This window comes from Cetorhinus maximus, chromosome 6, assembly GCF_964194155.1.
Source record: "Cetorhinus maximus chromosome 6, sCetMax3.hap1.1, whole genome shotgun sequence".
In the NCBI taxonomy this organism is placed as follows: Eukaryota; Metazoa; Chordata; class Chondrichthyes; order Lamniformes; family Cetorhinidae; genus Cetorhinus; species Cetorhinus maximus.
Window position 1 is genome coordinate 34,110,282 of NC_135884.1, and position 15,627 is coordinate 34,125,908.

Here is a 15,627-nt window from a genome sequence, read left to right on the forward strand (position 1 = left end):
AAAGAATAAAAAAAATGACACAAGTGGCTGAAAATTCTTAGTCCTGCCACTGAACATGGCACTTCCTGTTTTCGCAGGGTCATAGGGTGTGTTTCACACATGCGCCTTTTATGGAGGCAGCTAGCCATTTAAATCATCAGCTGTTTCTACTGAGGTGGGATTTTGGTAGCCTTGTAGTGTGAAAGCTGAAGTGTGCAGATAAGGCCTGGTAGAGTTGGTATGAACTTTGCAGATTTGTTTGGATAGCCAGGCCCTTTGGAGAGGTAAGGTAGGGGTACCTTGGGTGGAGGTAGGGTGCCCTTTGGTGCTTCTGTCAGGTGTCATTTGGGGTAGGTCAGTTGCCTTTGGAATTGTTAAAAATAGGCTTAGATGTGTGTAAAAAGTGCATAGGCTCATTACTATCAAGCTCATTGGAACTGTCAACAGACCTGTCAAAAGGACATGTCAAAACTGTCCGAAGCTCCTGTCAAAGAAACCTGTCAAATCTGCCAAAAGCACCTATCAAAGGGAGCTGTCAAATGTGTAAAGCATTTAAAAGCTCTGCCTTTTAAATCTTTGACAAAGGTCTTAAGTGTTAAAAAAAATGATTGCTTACTATTTCACTCTGTCTGTTGGACATAAACCAAAGGGATTAGTGCTACATGATTGGATTAGTGCTACATGACTGATTTCACAACCATCCATTATCACAGGAGGGCGCTTGCCATTATGATTGACAGCTACAAGTGGTTATAGACTCTTTGATGTGGGACTATGGATTCCAATGCTTGTTGTTATAAGAGGTTGTGCACTTGAATGAAATGTTTGTTGTTATAAGGCTTCATTTAGTTGAAGGAATGTAAATGTAGTAAATGTTTTTTTTATGAATGAGTGTTTTTTTCAAGATACTGAAGTCTGCAATAGGCACTTTGTACTTCATTTTATAGAACTTTGTTTTATCTCATCACTGAATGGGTCCTGAGGTCTGCCCATGGAGGATACTAGGTGAGTTGGCATGGTAGATGTAAGGGCAAAGGGTGCTGCATGGGAGGGCATGGGTTGGCATGAGCTGGCACTAAGTTGGTATAGGAGCTATAAAGGGCCATGAGGGATGGGTGGAGGGGCAAGGGTTAGCATGGAGGGTATGAGGGGACAAGGGGGGGTGGATGGAGGGGCTTAGCTTGGCATAGAAGGTGTGAGGGGCCATGGGGGGGTAGGTAGGGTTGCCATGTAATGAAATCCCCAGGAATACATTTCATCACATGACTTTCCCCAACACTCCAACCATTAGTTGGCCAACATATCCATCCTTGTGATGCACTGCCTTCCTACGTCAATTGGAAAGCAAAAAGACTCATGATGCTTGACTGTCAGCCAAACAGCCTCTTTTCCCACATTCTCAATATTTTTGTATCTGGTAAAGAGAAATATTAAAAAAGTTTTTTTTTTTAACTTTGAATGTCCCTATGATTTTTCTCCAGGATGGCACACAGTGTTGTACTGGAGATTGATCTTCAATTCCTGAAAACTCCAGGCCAATCCTAGGTGTTGGCAACCTTAGGGGTGGGTGGAGGGGTATAGGTTGGCATGGAGGGTATAAGGTGGTATGGGTTGGCAGGAATGGGGCATGTGTGTGGGTGGGGGGGGTGGGGGGCGGTGAGGGACGGTGAGGGACGAGGGATTATTCATATTTTATTCTTTATTTTAAAATTTTGGACACAGTGCCAGATCCCCAAGCCAGGTCTTCCACCCAGCCAACCCTGGCAGCCTCCTCAGTTCTTCCAAGGTCATCCGCCCTGATTTCTAATCCAGACTGTTCAGCAACCCCCTCTCACCGACTGAAAATCCAACCTCCAGGCAGCCATTTTTAAAGGCCGGATTTACAGAGCCGAAAAATCTCCCATCCCTGCACACCCGAACGGAAGGTTAAAATCTGTTCCAGTACTTTTTGGAAGGACATCATATGACCCTACAAATGCCATAAGTCGCTTTCCCAATTCCAAGACTCAACTTTCACATGTCCTCTTTGATGACAAAAATGGCATGTCTTTCCCCTCAAACCAAAATTGTCCTCCAGACTTTATCTTTTACTACCTGGAGAAGAGCCTGTGTCCTTACTGCTGCCATCTTCCTCAACAGAACCATATTTCCTTTCACTATCAAACTTCCTGTCTCTCCAATTCACCTGAAGTCTACAAACTGGGGCCTGTAACTAATATGCTTGTGAGTCAATTCATACTCATCTGCCACTACTGCCCTTCCTTTATTTTATCAACTTTATGTTCTTCAAGGCGGGACCTGATTACCAAAGTGACACTATGTTACTTTCTTCCATCAGAATCACTTCCCTAAGGCTCTCAAAGTTTTGTGCAACCTTCATTGAACTATACCACCTAGCAAAAACCATCTCTAGCAAATTCCACATAAATCTGGCCCTGCTTCCTTTCCAAATTTCTTGAATTTCTGTCTGTAGGCCTCTGCTACCAACTCAAATACATTGAGAACAGCAGTCTTTACTCTGTCATAATCACCTGAGCGCTCTTCTGAAAGAGGTGAGTACACCTTTAAAGCTTTCCTTATGATAACACTGTATAGCAGCATAATCCAAGATTATTTAGGCCAATACAGATTCCCGGCAATTTTCTCAAATGACACAAAGTACATGTCTACTCGCTCCTCTTTGTCAAATCAAACTATGAGGAGTTGGCTCCGAATCATCTGCACCTTTCCTCTCCAATGCAAGTTCAAATGCTTTGAGTTCTTCCCTTTCCAATTCTCTGTCTTTTCTTTATTTCTTTTCTCCCTTTCTACTTTGCCCCTTCTATTTTTTCTCTTTCTCTTTTGAATTCTAATTGAAGTATAGCTAGTTCTATTTCAGTACTAGCAGGAACATCCTCTTCTTCCTCGAGGTTCAAGTGCTGAGCCAATTCTTCAATCATCTTTGCCTTCTTAGCTACTGATTTTAAACTGACCCCCATTTGCTCTCGAAAGCCTTCAAATTATCTTTTGTCAGCTGTTCCAAGGCACTAAGAGTCAAATCTGCCCTCTCCACAAAAGCCTGAGGATCAAAGGTACTCATGTTGATTCCCCAATGAATATAGCAAAAGTAAATGTGAAATCTTCTGTGTTTAAATTCTGAAAAATTCCAGTGAACCCATTTCATGGCCTAACTCGGATCATTCCGGACTAGACCCCAATTTTGTTATGATCCCTATGAAGACCAACAAACCAAAAGAATAAATTTACCAAATGACCCCAACAAGAAAACCAATGGACAAGATTTCACTTTTTATAACTTCTACTTTAACAATCAAACCAACATCAACATAATCCAAACATGAATTCACAGTTAATATATATTACAAATTGCACATTAAATGGCAGACACAACATAGGTAGATTTTCTGAGCAGTCCTCTCAGCATATATGGAACCAATTCCAGCCAAAGAGTCTTTCACAGCTCTGTACTTTTGTAGATAGAATTCCAGCTCCTTTCCTTCATGGATTTAGCCTCTGATCCTTGGATGGTAGCAGCACCCAAACAATCTAAGTTCCACAGGCATTGGTTTCACCAATGGGGCACTTCTGCAAAACCTCCTCAGTCTTGCTCATGACAATCTTGATGACGTGGATCTAGCTACCAGAATCACCCTTATCCAAACCCTCAGTAACACCCCTGTGCACTGTATAGTACTCTGGTCAAGTAATTCCTTTAAAAATAAATGAAGCAGCAATAGAAACCTTATTTGCCTTCATCTCCATTCCCTGTTCCAGCCTTCATGTTCTTCAGCCTACCTGCACTGCACCACTGGATGATATGAACTCAAATGGCTCTGTGTCTTAATCCAGTCTCAAATAGCTTGTTTCCCCAGAAATCTGAAGCTTCCATTTCAGCTTTGGTTTGAGTTTTAATTTCACTAGAAACCTAAAGGTTCAGTTTCCATTTTAGTTAGAGCCTGACTCAAAAAAACACAAGCTTTGAACCTATGGATTCCATCACACCAGCCTCAGAATACCCAACTTCTGGCATGCTCTTATAGCCACAGTATTTGGGTGGCTGGTCCAGTTAAATTTCTGGTCAATGGTGGTCCCAGGATGTTGATGATAGAAATGATTTTGAATGTCATGGGGAAGTAGATAAATTCTCTAATGTTGGAAATGGTCATTGCCTGGCATTTATGTGGCGTGAATGTTATTTGTCACTTAATAGCCTAAGTCTGAATGTTATCTAGGCCTTGATACATGCGAACAAAGGCATCTTTATTATCTGAGGGTGTCTGAATGGAACTGAACACTGTGCAATTTTCATGGAACATCCCTGTAAGAAGTTGGGGTCTTTAATCAATGGGTATTTTCTAGATTTTATGGGATTAGCTAAACAGCATTAATTCTCTCTCTGGAAAAAGGATGTTGACATTCCTAAGCTGATAGAATGGCGTCTTCTGGGCCTCCTTATCTATGCCAGTGTTTAGAAAGGGCCAGGATATGACCCTCAGCAAGATGTAAACTAAAAAGCTGACCTTGAGCAGGGTGATGAACAAGGTGGGTGGTAACCGCCCTGACGTTTTGAGTACCTGTCCTGTATTCATTGGTCAGGATAGTTAGATAGATGATTGATACCGGGTAAGCTACCAGCCCTCCAAAAAAGGGTATATATAATCGGTGTCATACTGGTGGTATAGGGCTGCAGAGATGAAGAGGTCCTGTGGAGGGGCTGAGATGCTGGGCTGAGGTGCTGGAGAGGTCCTTGTGAGATACTGCGAAGGTCTTGGTGAGGTTGCAGTACTCATCGGTAGCTGCCTTCTTTGGAATGGACGAGGAGGAGGAAGAAGATAAGAATAATACAGTCTGTGCCAACCGTTTGACCGCCCTCTGGGATCAGTAGACTGTTCTCAACTGTAATCGATCGCATACTTTTTTCTGTCTAATTAGTTAATATATCATATCAAAACTGTTGTTTCTTAATCAACTTAATAAGCCATTACTTATGACTAGTCGACTACCTATCTTAGGTACCTGTAGGCCCAAATCCAAAAATCTTACATCGCCACTTCTGACCTTATATTGGAGGGAAGGGCACTGATGAAGCAACTTAGGACAATGTCCTGAGGAACTCCTATAGTAATGTCCTATGGCTGTGATGATTGGTCTCCAACAGTCACAACCATCTTGCTTTGTGCTAAATAAGATTCCAGCCAGTGCAGAGTATTACCCTGGATTCCCATGGACTTCAATTTTACTAGGGCTCCTTGATATCATACTCAGTCAAATGCTGCCTTTATGTCAAGTGCAATCACTCTCACCTCACCTCTGGAATTAAGCTCTTTTGTCCATGCTTGGACCAGGGCTGTAATGAAGCCTGGAGCCAAGTGTTCCTGGCAGAATCTAAACTGACTATTGTGAGTATTAGTGTGCAAGAGAAGCATGTAACCATCTGTTAAGGTAGGAAAAGGAAACAGTAGGCCATGCAGGAATCCACTGATAGGGTTAAATTAACAGTTATATAGTACTCAAAACCTGTGATAATGGGTACAACTTGGAGGACAAGCAAAAGCAACACCACAGTACTGCGAAGCAGGTGATTGCCAAAAGGGGGACAAGTAAAGTAGAAAAGCTTAGTAGCAGGAGATACAATGGCCAGTAGCCACAATAAAAAGTCCTGGGTGACAGAATAAGGGATAAATATCAGATGCAAAAGCTTTGAGAGAGAGAAGCGAAACATCCAGAAGTCCTGGTTCATTATAGCACTAATGACATCAGAAGGAATATGTTTGAAGTCCTGCAGAGCGAATTCCAGAATTAGGAGAAAGATTAAAAAGGAATACTTCAAGGTTAACAGGGGACTCGAAGATTGTCAATGTAACATCCAGCTTAAGAGGGGAGAAATTCCTTATAATTACCTTTAATATAAGTGACAACACAAAAGTAGGCATTTTGTTTGATGGTATCCTCCCAGTGCTCATGGTAGTAATAAAGGTAGAAGCTTTACTATTCTTGGTATAAATTTACCTCTGTGTACCCATCAAATGAATGTTCTTCTTCCATGAATTTCTGTACACGTTCATCGGCAGTTCCATTTATTAGCCAGTCATAATTTTCAACTATGGAACGAGACATAGAATAATCAAGAGAATAACACCATTCCAGTAATACTGTCATTGCATCATGATTAAAAACATCACTGTTAACTTATTGTGCCTTTCGAAGTGGACCTCCTACTTGATCTGGACAAAATAGATTTTGGACTGCACTTAAGTGCAAGGCTTCTTCAATTTATAAACCAAGAGAGTTATTCCAAATAAACAACCTAGCCTGGAAATTACTGTGAATGAATGAACACTTTGGGCCAGATTTTGCTGTAGAAATAAAAGCAAGGCGAACAGTGCTCATTGTTATTAAAGTGTAAATCAGACAACAGCATCCAGGGCCAAAGATGCACAGTTAAACATGGAAATTGCTGTCCTAGTTGCCCTGCTCCTCCAAGTGCTGGATAACAGTAGTTGACCAAGAAACTCAGCATTTAAATACACGGAACTGTGTGAGGTTGCTGCAGTTACACGATATACATGCACTAAGCACACCAGAAAAAATTAGGGCTTGTCCATTCCAATGCAATTAATTTTTAAACAACATGGTAAGTCTTGATTATTGCACTCCAGAACAGTACTGAGGAATACTGCATTGTTGGAAGTGCTGTCTTTCCAATGAGGCGTTAAACCAAGCCTGCACCAAGCCTAAACCATTTGCCTGCACGATGGATGTAAAGATCCCATAGCACTTTTTGGAAGAAGAGCAGGGAAGTATTCCCAATGTTCAGGCCAGTATCCATCAGTCAACGTCACAAAAATAGATTATCTGGTCATTATAACATTGCTGTTTGTGAGAGTCCACCCAAACCAGGTTAAAGATTAAACTATATCTATTAAGAATAATGGCAGGGAGCATGAAATTTCAAAATGCTAACAGTGATACCAAACAGTGATAACCAACACAGGTGGTTATTGAAAGTGAGCAAAATTCATTTTAGATTGAAAGTCATTGTTTTTATACTTTTACCCAATTTACTGAAAACCCTGACTTCAAATGATGCCGTGTCCCAACTATATAAAATAACTTCCTAACGCAGAAAGTTAATGCATTTATTAAATTGAGAACACCTAAGAACATAAGAAATTGAAGCAGGATTAGACAATTTGGCTCCTTGAACCAGCTCTAACGTTCAATAAGATCATGGCTGATTCGACTGTGGTCTTAATTCCAATTTCCTGTCTGACCCCCATTACCCTCCACTCCCCTGTAGACCAAAAATCTGTCTAACTCAGCCTTGAATATATTCAATGTCCAACCTCCACTGCTCTCTGGGGTAGAGAATTCCAAAGATTAACAACTCTCTAAGACAAGAAATTCCTCCTAATCTCTGTCTTAAATGGGAGAGCCCTTATTTTGAAACTGTATCCTCTAGTTCTATATTCCTCCACCAGAGGTAACCTCCTCTCAGTATCTACCCTGCCAAGCCCCCTCAGGATCTTATGTTTCAATAAGATCATATTTCATTCTTCTAAACTTCAATGAGTACACAACCTACTCACTCTTTCCTCATAAGACAATCCCGTCATCCCAGGAACCTTCCCTGAATGCCTCCAAAGCAAGTATACAAGGAGACCAAAACTGTATGCAGTAGTCCAGGTGCGGTTTCACCAATGCCCTGTACAGTTGTACCAAGACTTCCCTACTTTTATACTCCATCTCCTTTGCAATAAAAGCCAACATTCCATTTGCTTCCTAATTAGTGTGCTTTTTGTGATTCATGTATGAGGACACCCAGATCTCTACCTACTGCAGCATGCTGCAGTCTCTCTCCATTTAAATAATATTCTGCTTTTCTATTCTTCCCATTAAAGTGGACAACCTCACATTTTCCTACTCCATTATATTCCACCTACAAAATTTTTGCCCACCCACTTAACCTATCTATCTCCCTTGGCAGGCTCTTTGTACGCTCCTCACAACTTGTATTCCTACCTATCTTTGTATTGTAAGCTTACCATACTGTTGGAAATGTGCAGCTGCTCCTTCAAAGTTAGCTTTGACTGTTTTCCTGAGTGTGGAATAGGCCCACTTTAGGAGATCAGCAGATGGTTTAGCCTTGATGTTTTCAATATCATCGGTGTTACTATCAGATAGCCAGGACTGCACTGTTTGCACGTTCTGAATGATGCAAAACAGGAGACAAAATTAATTATACTGCAGTTTAATGGTATTAAGGGAAGATTATCTTTTTGTGCTATTTGCAATAAAACTGCAAAGCTATTTGGGCTTAGAGACTGTGGTACAGAGTAAATCTTCTTCCATTGTGTATTCTAATGTCCTTTAGGGAAGGAAACCTGCCATCCTTACCCAGTCTGGCCTACATGTGACTCCAGACCCACTGCAATGTGGTTGAATCTTAACTGCCCTTAGTTCAAGGGCAATTAGGGATGAGCAACAAATGCTAGCCTAGCCAGCGATACCCATGTCCCATGAAAAAAAGAAAATATATTATTTTCTAGTATATCTAATCTATGATATAAATAACATCAGTTTAAAAAGTCTGCATATGCACAATTCTGTTATACATAAAAGTAGTTTCATGATATGTGGGACTTCTTTCTCACATTATTACTTGCTTATTAATTCTCTTTCATTTTGATGCAACATTTCAGAACTGTATCATTCCATTCATTTACAGTTTCTCAAACAAATGTATCCATTTTTGTGAACTGACCATAAAGTAATATACAACAATTAGAGTAAAATTCAACTTCAGAAAGGCTGCTAAACGGGTCCTATTGTAAAAAATAAATTTACTATGATACATATTGACATGAAAAGTTGATTACAGCCACAAATTACTTACAGGCATATTGAACTTCTTAAGGAAGACGTGTGTATTTTTAAAGAAATGCAAGCAAGGACACTGAGCAAAAGATGGCTGATAATGTAAAGTGACCACTTTCTGGAAAGTTCCTTTGTGGATTATACTGACAGACCTATCCTGAGAGAATATGGAATGTCGCACCTGAAAAGATGTCATGGCCTTCTTTAAGCAGAGACATTTAAAAGGGAGATAGGAAAGATGTAAAAAACTGAATTTTAATCTCTTGCGTTTGCAGAGGCAAAAGACTGATTAACACGTCTCAGCAGTCATTTAAAATCCATTTCCTGTTGATTCATATCTCAGAGGGCAGAATTTTGCCCTTGATGGGCGGGCGGGCAGCCGATCGCCGCCGCCATTTTGAGTGGGCGGGCCAATTAAAGCCCGCCCGGTGGGCTGCCCGACGGGAAGCGCTATGCGCTTCCTGTGCGGGGAGGCGAGTTCCCCAATTGTCAAAGTGCACTAGTGCACATCTCCCTGAGACTAAGTGCTGTCTCAGGGAGATCGGTGAAAGCTTTATAAACATCAAAAGTAGAAAAATAAAAAAATTATTAAAATGTCCCCCTCATGTGACAATGTCACATGAAATGGGACATGTTAATAAATATGACTAAAACTTTATTAAACTTTTTAAAAACAGACATGAAACCTCATCCCGCCAGTGGATGAGGTTTCATGTTTTTTCAGAAGCCCGCTGGGGCTCCTGGCCCACCCGCCAACCTTAAGGCAGGATGGGCAGGGCCTTTAATTGGGTTAACTACCCTGTCAATGGCCTCAGTTGGCCATTGACAAGTCGGTGGGTGGACAGCTGATTTCGCTGTCCGCCCGCCTTCCTGAATATTTAAATGCGGCAGGATGACGTCGCGCCCACAACTCGCCGACAGAAAAGTTCTGGCCAGAATGTGTAGAATGTTCAGAGATCAAAGAAAACAGACTCTGGGCACAAGACATGGTTTTTTTTATCCCTTACAGGAATACACAGGGAAAAATGGGTTAAAAGTTAGGTGCAAAGCAGTGCTAGTGGACTAGTGTGCTGGTGTGCTGTGAGAGTGACAGCACAAGAAGACCAACTAGTCAGCCCTGAAGTTGCAGGCGAAGTCTCTCTCTTTCTTTCTCTGTTGCTGAAGACAAGGCTTAGTGGAAGCCACAATCAAAAAGGAAATAGGATAGCTTCTTAGCTGTCCTTTGTGTCTAACCAAGTGTCTCCAAACGCACCGCAAAACTGCCAAAGTCAGCTCGACCAGAATTACCCAATTCAACGGCTGCAACATTTTGCCATCTACACCTCACGGACAAGCCAAAGGCTGATTCATATATCTTTTTAAACTTTTATTGGGTCTCTTAACTTCTCATTTCTGATCTATGTGTATGTGTGTTACATTTTTATTATTTTTCTTGAGTTTTTAGTAACTAACAAGCTTATTCTTTGACTCAAGAAAGCCTGGTTAAATTGGCTCCTTCAAAAAAAAAATACATTCAGACTGGGAAAGGATATCCACAGGGAAGGGATCCCTTTTAAATTAAGCTTGTTGTGACCAACTGAGGGGATTGAATAAAGTTGGGGAGCCAGCTCATTCCTCCTCACCCAGGAACATAACAAAATTGGGGTCCCAACTGGAGCCCAGGGACCAGTTGTAACAATATTCTAATCTTTTGCGTGTCTTCAGGCAGATGAGTTAATATTTCAAAAGTAAACTACCTGCATGGCATCTTCTATTTTAGAAATCACAAACAGTACAGTCTCCTCCAGGTCTGAAAATGTGGGATAGAACTCCATTTTCTCTTCATCAAATACTAACTCCATCTTAAACAGGGGCATCTGGTATTTATCCTCTTCATCAAAAAGCTTTATGTAGGCCTTTATTGTTCTTCCAAGAAACTCTTGCAACTTAGATGATAAGAACAAAAAAGTTAAACTCCTTTTTAAGATTCAATCATATCACCTCTTCAGAAAAAAGGAATAACCTCATCAATTTTCAAGCTGCATTTGAATTGCCACAAGTAAAATATAAAAGATGTTTTTTATTTGCCAATTTCTAAAAAGAATTGCTGGTTCTTAATTCACAAAAGGTCAGTTTTATGCTTTAACTTGAAGCAATATTGGTACATAGATATAAGTAAATACTGTAGACACTTAAATGGAATGACTCCTGTTGAACATAGTAAGCAAAAGTGAAATGGTGCTTTTGAAGGAGAAATTCATTTGTATAGCGCCACTTCTAATAGCGTCACATAAACGTATGTCAATTCAGGGCAGGCATCACCATGGGCCAATACCCTGCATGGTCACCCATTTGGGTTTCTTCAATGATTTCAGTGTAGAATGCCACAGAGGTACAGCTCAATGTGCTGTCTATCCCGGAGGAAATTAACACAAGTAGCCAAGAGTGCACTACGAAAATGAATTTTTCTCCCTGTGACTTTAATCAGCTACCTAATTTGTACCCATGCAGACAGCATGAAAAATCTGTGTTGCCTATTGTTTATAATGATTTCTGTGCACAACCAGCAATGCCTACTGTATTCATTAGCTGCATGCCTTTTCAGGAAATCAAGAAAACCTGTAATGCTACAACTGGAAGAAATAGCTGAAGGAGGGATAAATAGGTATCAATGTTATCTGGTGCTGCAATGGACGCCTTGGTGCAGGAGGGAGGTCGTCTTATCTCCCAGTCAGGGAGAAGGAAGCTCTCTAAGCATCTGATGAGAAGGCAGAGGGAGGACATCAATGCCAAAGGCATTGCTACAAGAGCATGATTGCTATGCTGGAAAAATTTCAATGATCTAAATAGAGTTGTCAAGGTAAGAAGACAGCTAAAATAATTCTGCGTCACCACTGCACCAATTACAGCTTCACTAATTACAACATCCACACACACTCGCAACACTGCACACGCCCACTACATTGCACTCTCTTACAATTACTCCATCGTGCTTTACTAAACACCCTTCTCCTCATACTTACATCCTCAGAACTATCACAAATTTCAGTTATCTGCAACTAACATCTCAAAAACACACTTGACTATTTCACCATGACAATGACATTCATCACGCTGGTTCGTGTCACGTTGTGCTGAGCACATGATCAGCACATAGCAACTGAAGCTCTGGGGCAACCCAAAATGGAAAATAGGCCTGGTAAGCAGCCTAGGAGACTAATCCGCATATATTAATTTCTACTTAAAATGCTGCTGGTCTGTGTTCCCTATCACAAGCACTATCTCCAGCTGAAATTGCGCACATATTTTCTGCTGATCATATAGGGACATGAATAGTAGGCACAGCATTGTTCAGTTTCTAAGCAATTATCTGCTAAAAGCCTGAAGCTATTTCAGGTGTGTGAGTAGCAAAATTAAAAACCATATCCATATAATAATAAAGTAACTAAATGTAAGATAATAGTTAGTTGCAATAGTTCAGGTTATGTGATGAAAACTATATGCTTATGAATCCCAGCAGTTCCTGACAACATCAATGGTTATCTACCGAATAGAATTATACATAGCTGTAATCAGGTGTGAAGCTCCTTTGTTTAAAAAGGACAAAATAAAAACTTGAGACTAAATCCTTGTGCTTGGTTTTCAAGCCATGCTGGGGCCAAGAGTGGAGACTCAGTGGGGAGGGGGGATGAAAATACAGGCCGGCCAGCATGTCCGTTCTCCAGCTTCATCTCAGCCCCAGGCCATTTCTGTGGAAGTGGGATGGGAGTATGGCAGGGCTATCCATCTGCACACAGCAGCTAGCTATCCCTACTCATTAAGAGTCTCTTAAGGCCAATTACAGGAGCTACAATGGGATTTTCCAGTTGGTGTCCAGGTTTCTAGAGGCAGCGGGGGCCAATTTAGATGTCCGGGGCAGCCTCCTGGCAGCAGACCATGGGACCATCACTCCAGGCAGGCCTGCTTGCATGTTGCAGCAGCCGTAGGTTGCCCTGTAGAGGATTTCCTCCACCCCAACCTGCCCACAATGGTGGCCTGGCTGCACTGCACAGCCTTCTGTGCTTTAACCATTCTGTGATTCTAAGATAAACAAATGTGAGATTCTAAAGTAAATCACAACATTGTCTTACCTGATTACCTATCAGTACATTAGCACTGGAGTAGAAACGATCTATTTTCTCGGATTTAATGTCCTTTGTCTTCTCTTTGTCAGTAAGAAGATTGAGAACTTTGGGGTACCACGTAGTCATTATCTTTTTTTCCATTTTTCCATGCTCCATCACCACGTTATTCTTGAATTGTTCACATTCAATTGGTCCTTTAGATCTAAATCAATAATTAGAAATAAATTTCAGTCAATTAAGTAGTCAACCTTAATTTTGTTTATGACATCAGATACTGAAGTGCACTGATGCTCCAATATGCTATGGAGCAGTAGAATTCATGCTGAATATACCCTTTACAGAGACGTTTGCTCTCAGCCACACTATTGGGGTAGGTGCAGAATAGAGGATAGGTACTTCTTGATTGGGAGGGTGCAGGGAGCTGAAAATTAGCAGATGACTTACTCATGTTGCTATCATACACTTTCCAACAATCAACTCAAGAATATCTTCACAGAAGGATGGAGAAAAGCTACCCTTACATCTCAAAATCTGCAGAATGGTGTTAGAGTTGTGCAGGATGAAAAAAGAGAAAATAAATGAATGGGAAAATACAACAAAAAAAAAAAAATCTGTCATGGTGTTTTATCGAATAGACCATAAGTAGGTAAATATGAATACAGGAATTTTAGAATACTATTATAATGCAATTTTGTGTTTTGGCTGCTGTTAATTTTTTTTGTAGTTTTGGTGAATTTTTCTTTTGTCCAAAAGGGGAGAAATTGTGACTAAATGGAAATAATTGGGGCTAGAAGAATCAAGAAACACCAAGGTAAGTATTAGTAAACTGCATGGATCTTGGTTCAATTGATAGCATTATTACCTTTGGGTCTCAAGATGCAGTTTTGAACCTCATACCATAGTTTAAGCTCTTAGTCTAAGCAGTCACTAAGGGAGAGATTACATTATTAAAAACATCAGAACAGGTTTGCCTGTTGGTGTCAGGTATTATTTCAACAGAGGAGAGCAACTCTTCTGGCATGCTGCACAACAATCCTTCATTTAAAAAAATAACTTGCCATTCATCTCAATCTTGTGAGCATTGTTGGCTACGTAACAGGCTACGCACCATCTATTTTGAGATTCTCAAGTGCTAATTTTTAAAATTAATTCACAGGATGTGGGCTTCGCTGGCTGGGCCAGCATTTATTGCCCATCCCTAGTTGTCCTTGAGAAGGTGGTGGTGAGCTGCTTTCTTGAACGGCTGCAGTCCATGTGGTGTAGGTACACCCACAGTGCTGTTAGGGTTAATTTAAATTAATTGCTGTTAATTAAATTCAAGTCGAAATAAACACACAGGTACAACAGGATGTATATTTAACTACATTTTATACTTATTTCAGTCCAATTAGTAATTCAATTCAAAGTGTACAAATACACAAATTTCATTAGTGTATTTGCAAAATTTATTAGTTTTTGCAAAACATTATGAATTTTAAAAAATCACAGCTGTTTGTAAACTTTTATAATGTTGGTATTTTAAATACCCATGAAATCAGATTTGAAAATGTTGTATTACAAAATAGATTGCCTCTTTACATCAAAAGATACTTCTTCATACCTGCAATCAGACATATTCACAAGAATCAGGTTGGAAAAAGTTACATAACCCAAGTCGAGAACTGCCTGCATGACTGGATGAAGGATGTAGAGATTTTTTTTGATCTCCTCTCGAGCTTTTATGAAGCTTTCATGCCATGGTTGAGAGAAGTCCAAACCACTAAGAATAAAGAAATTAACATCCACGTAAATCAAAGGATCAGTGTGCTGAAAGTTAAATACACATATTTGTTATGATGCAGCAGATGATGTGTGCCAGGTGGACCAAATCCACGAGGGAAACTTGATCGTGCTATCGCAACGGTCTTGCAATTTGTATTTATTTCGAGATGTGTGCACTGAATTCAGAAGTAATAAGTCCACCAAGACTTTTAGAGATTTTAAAAAATTAAATTAAAATATTTATTAACAAAGGAAAAGATTTCAAGCACATACCTAGGACTACAAATTACTACAATAATAACTCCTAAAATTCCTAATTAACCTGACACCCAGTTACACCCCCTTTAAGGCAACAGTCCAAACATAGACTTTAGATTTTAAATAGATCCAGCAAATTAACATAATACCCTAGATATTGGATTTCCAAATGACATTTCTCCAGCTTCATTTTTGGTAGACAGCAAACTTATGCACAAATACTGTAGGCTTCATTAAAGCTACTTCATACACTTTTGTTAGATCTTACAATGCCTTCTTCTGACACATAGCCTCATTCTCCTTTATATATATGTTTTTCTTCTTTTAATATGTAACATCTATTGTTTTATAAGTCTTTGAAACTGTATCTCCCTCATAACTTCAAAACTTTCATGTTGTCACCATATATTGTAAGTAACCCTTGGAAAAATAAACACATTCCTTAGCCTTGCTTATCTGGCTCTTTGTAAACAGACTGAGATCCCTTTGAAATCCAAATCTCCCTTCATCTATCTCCCTTCATGCCTTAAATGCTAAGCCAACATCCATGTTTACTCATTAGTATGTCAAGCACCTAGCTTCTTTTGATGAGTCAAAGCCTGCAGTCTGCTTTACTTTAAATGTAATTAAATCACACACAGATAGACCT

The 15,627-nt window shown here is 40.1% G+C and overlaps 1 protein-coding gene across 1 annotated transcript in view; it reads right to left on the reverse strand.

The window, feature by feature from the left end:
* dnah12 (dynein, axonemal, heavy chain 12) overlaps positions 1-15,627 on the reverse strand; it is a 349,430-nt gene that overhangs the window by 301,145 nt on the left and 32,658 nt on the right. Inside the window, exons 6-10 of the mRNA XM_078543543.1 lie at positions 14,560-14,718; positions 12,966-13,161; positions 10,593-10,781; positions 8,025-8,187; positions 5,989-6,080 (exon numbers count right to left, since the gene is read on the reverse strand). Coding sequence (XP_078399669.1) covers positions 5,989-6,080; positions 8,025-8,187; positions 10,593-10,781; positions 12,966-13,161; positions 14,560-14,718 — 799 coding nt within the window. The remainder of the gene's footprint in view (positions 1-5,988; positions 6,081-8,024; positions 8,188-10,592; positions 10,782-12,965; positions 13,162-14,559; positions 14,719-15,627) is intronic.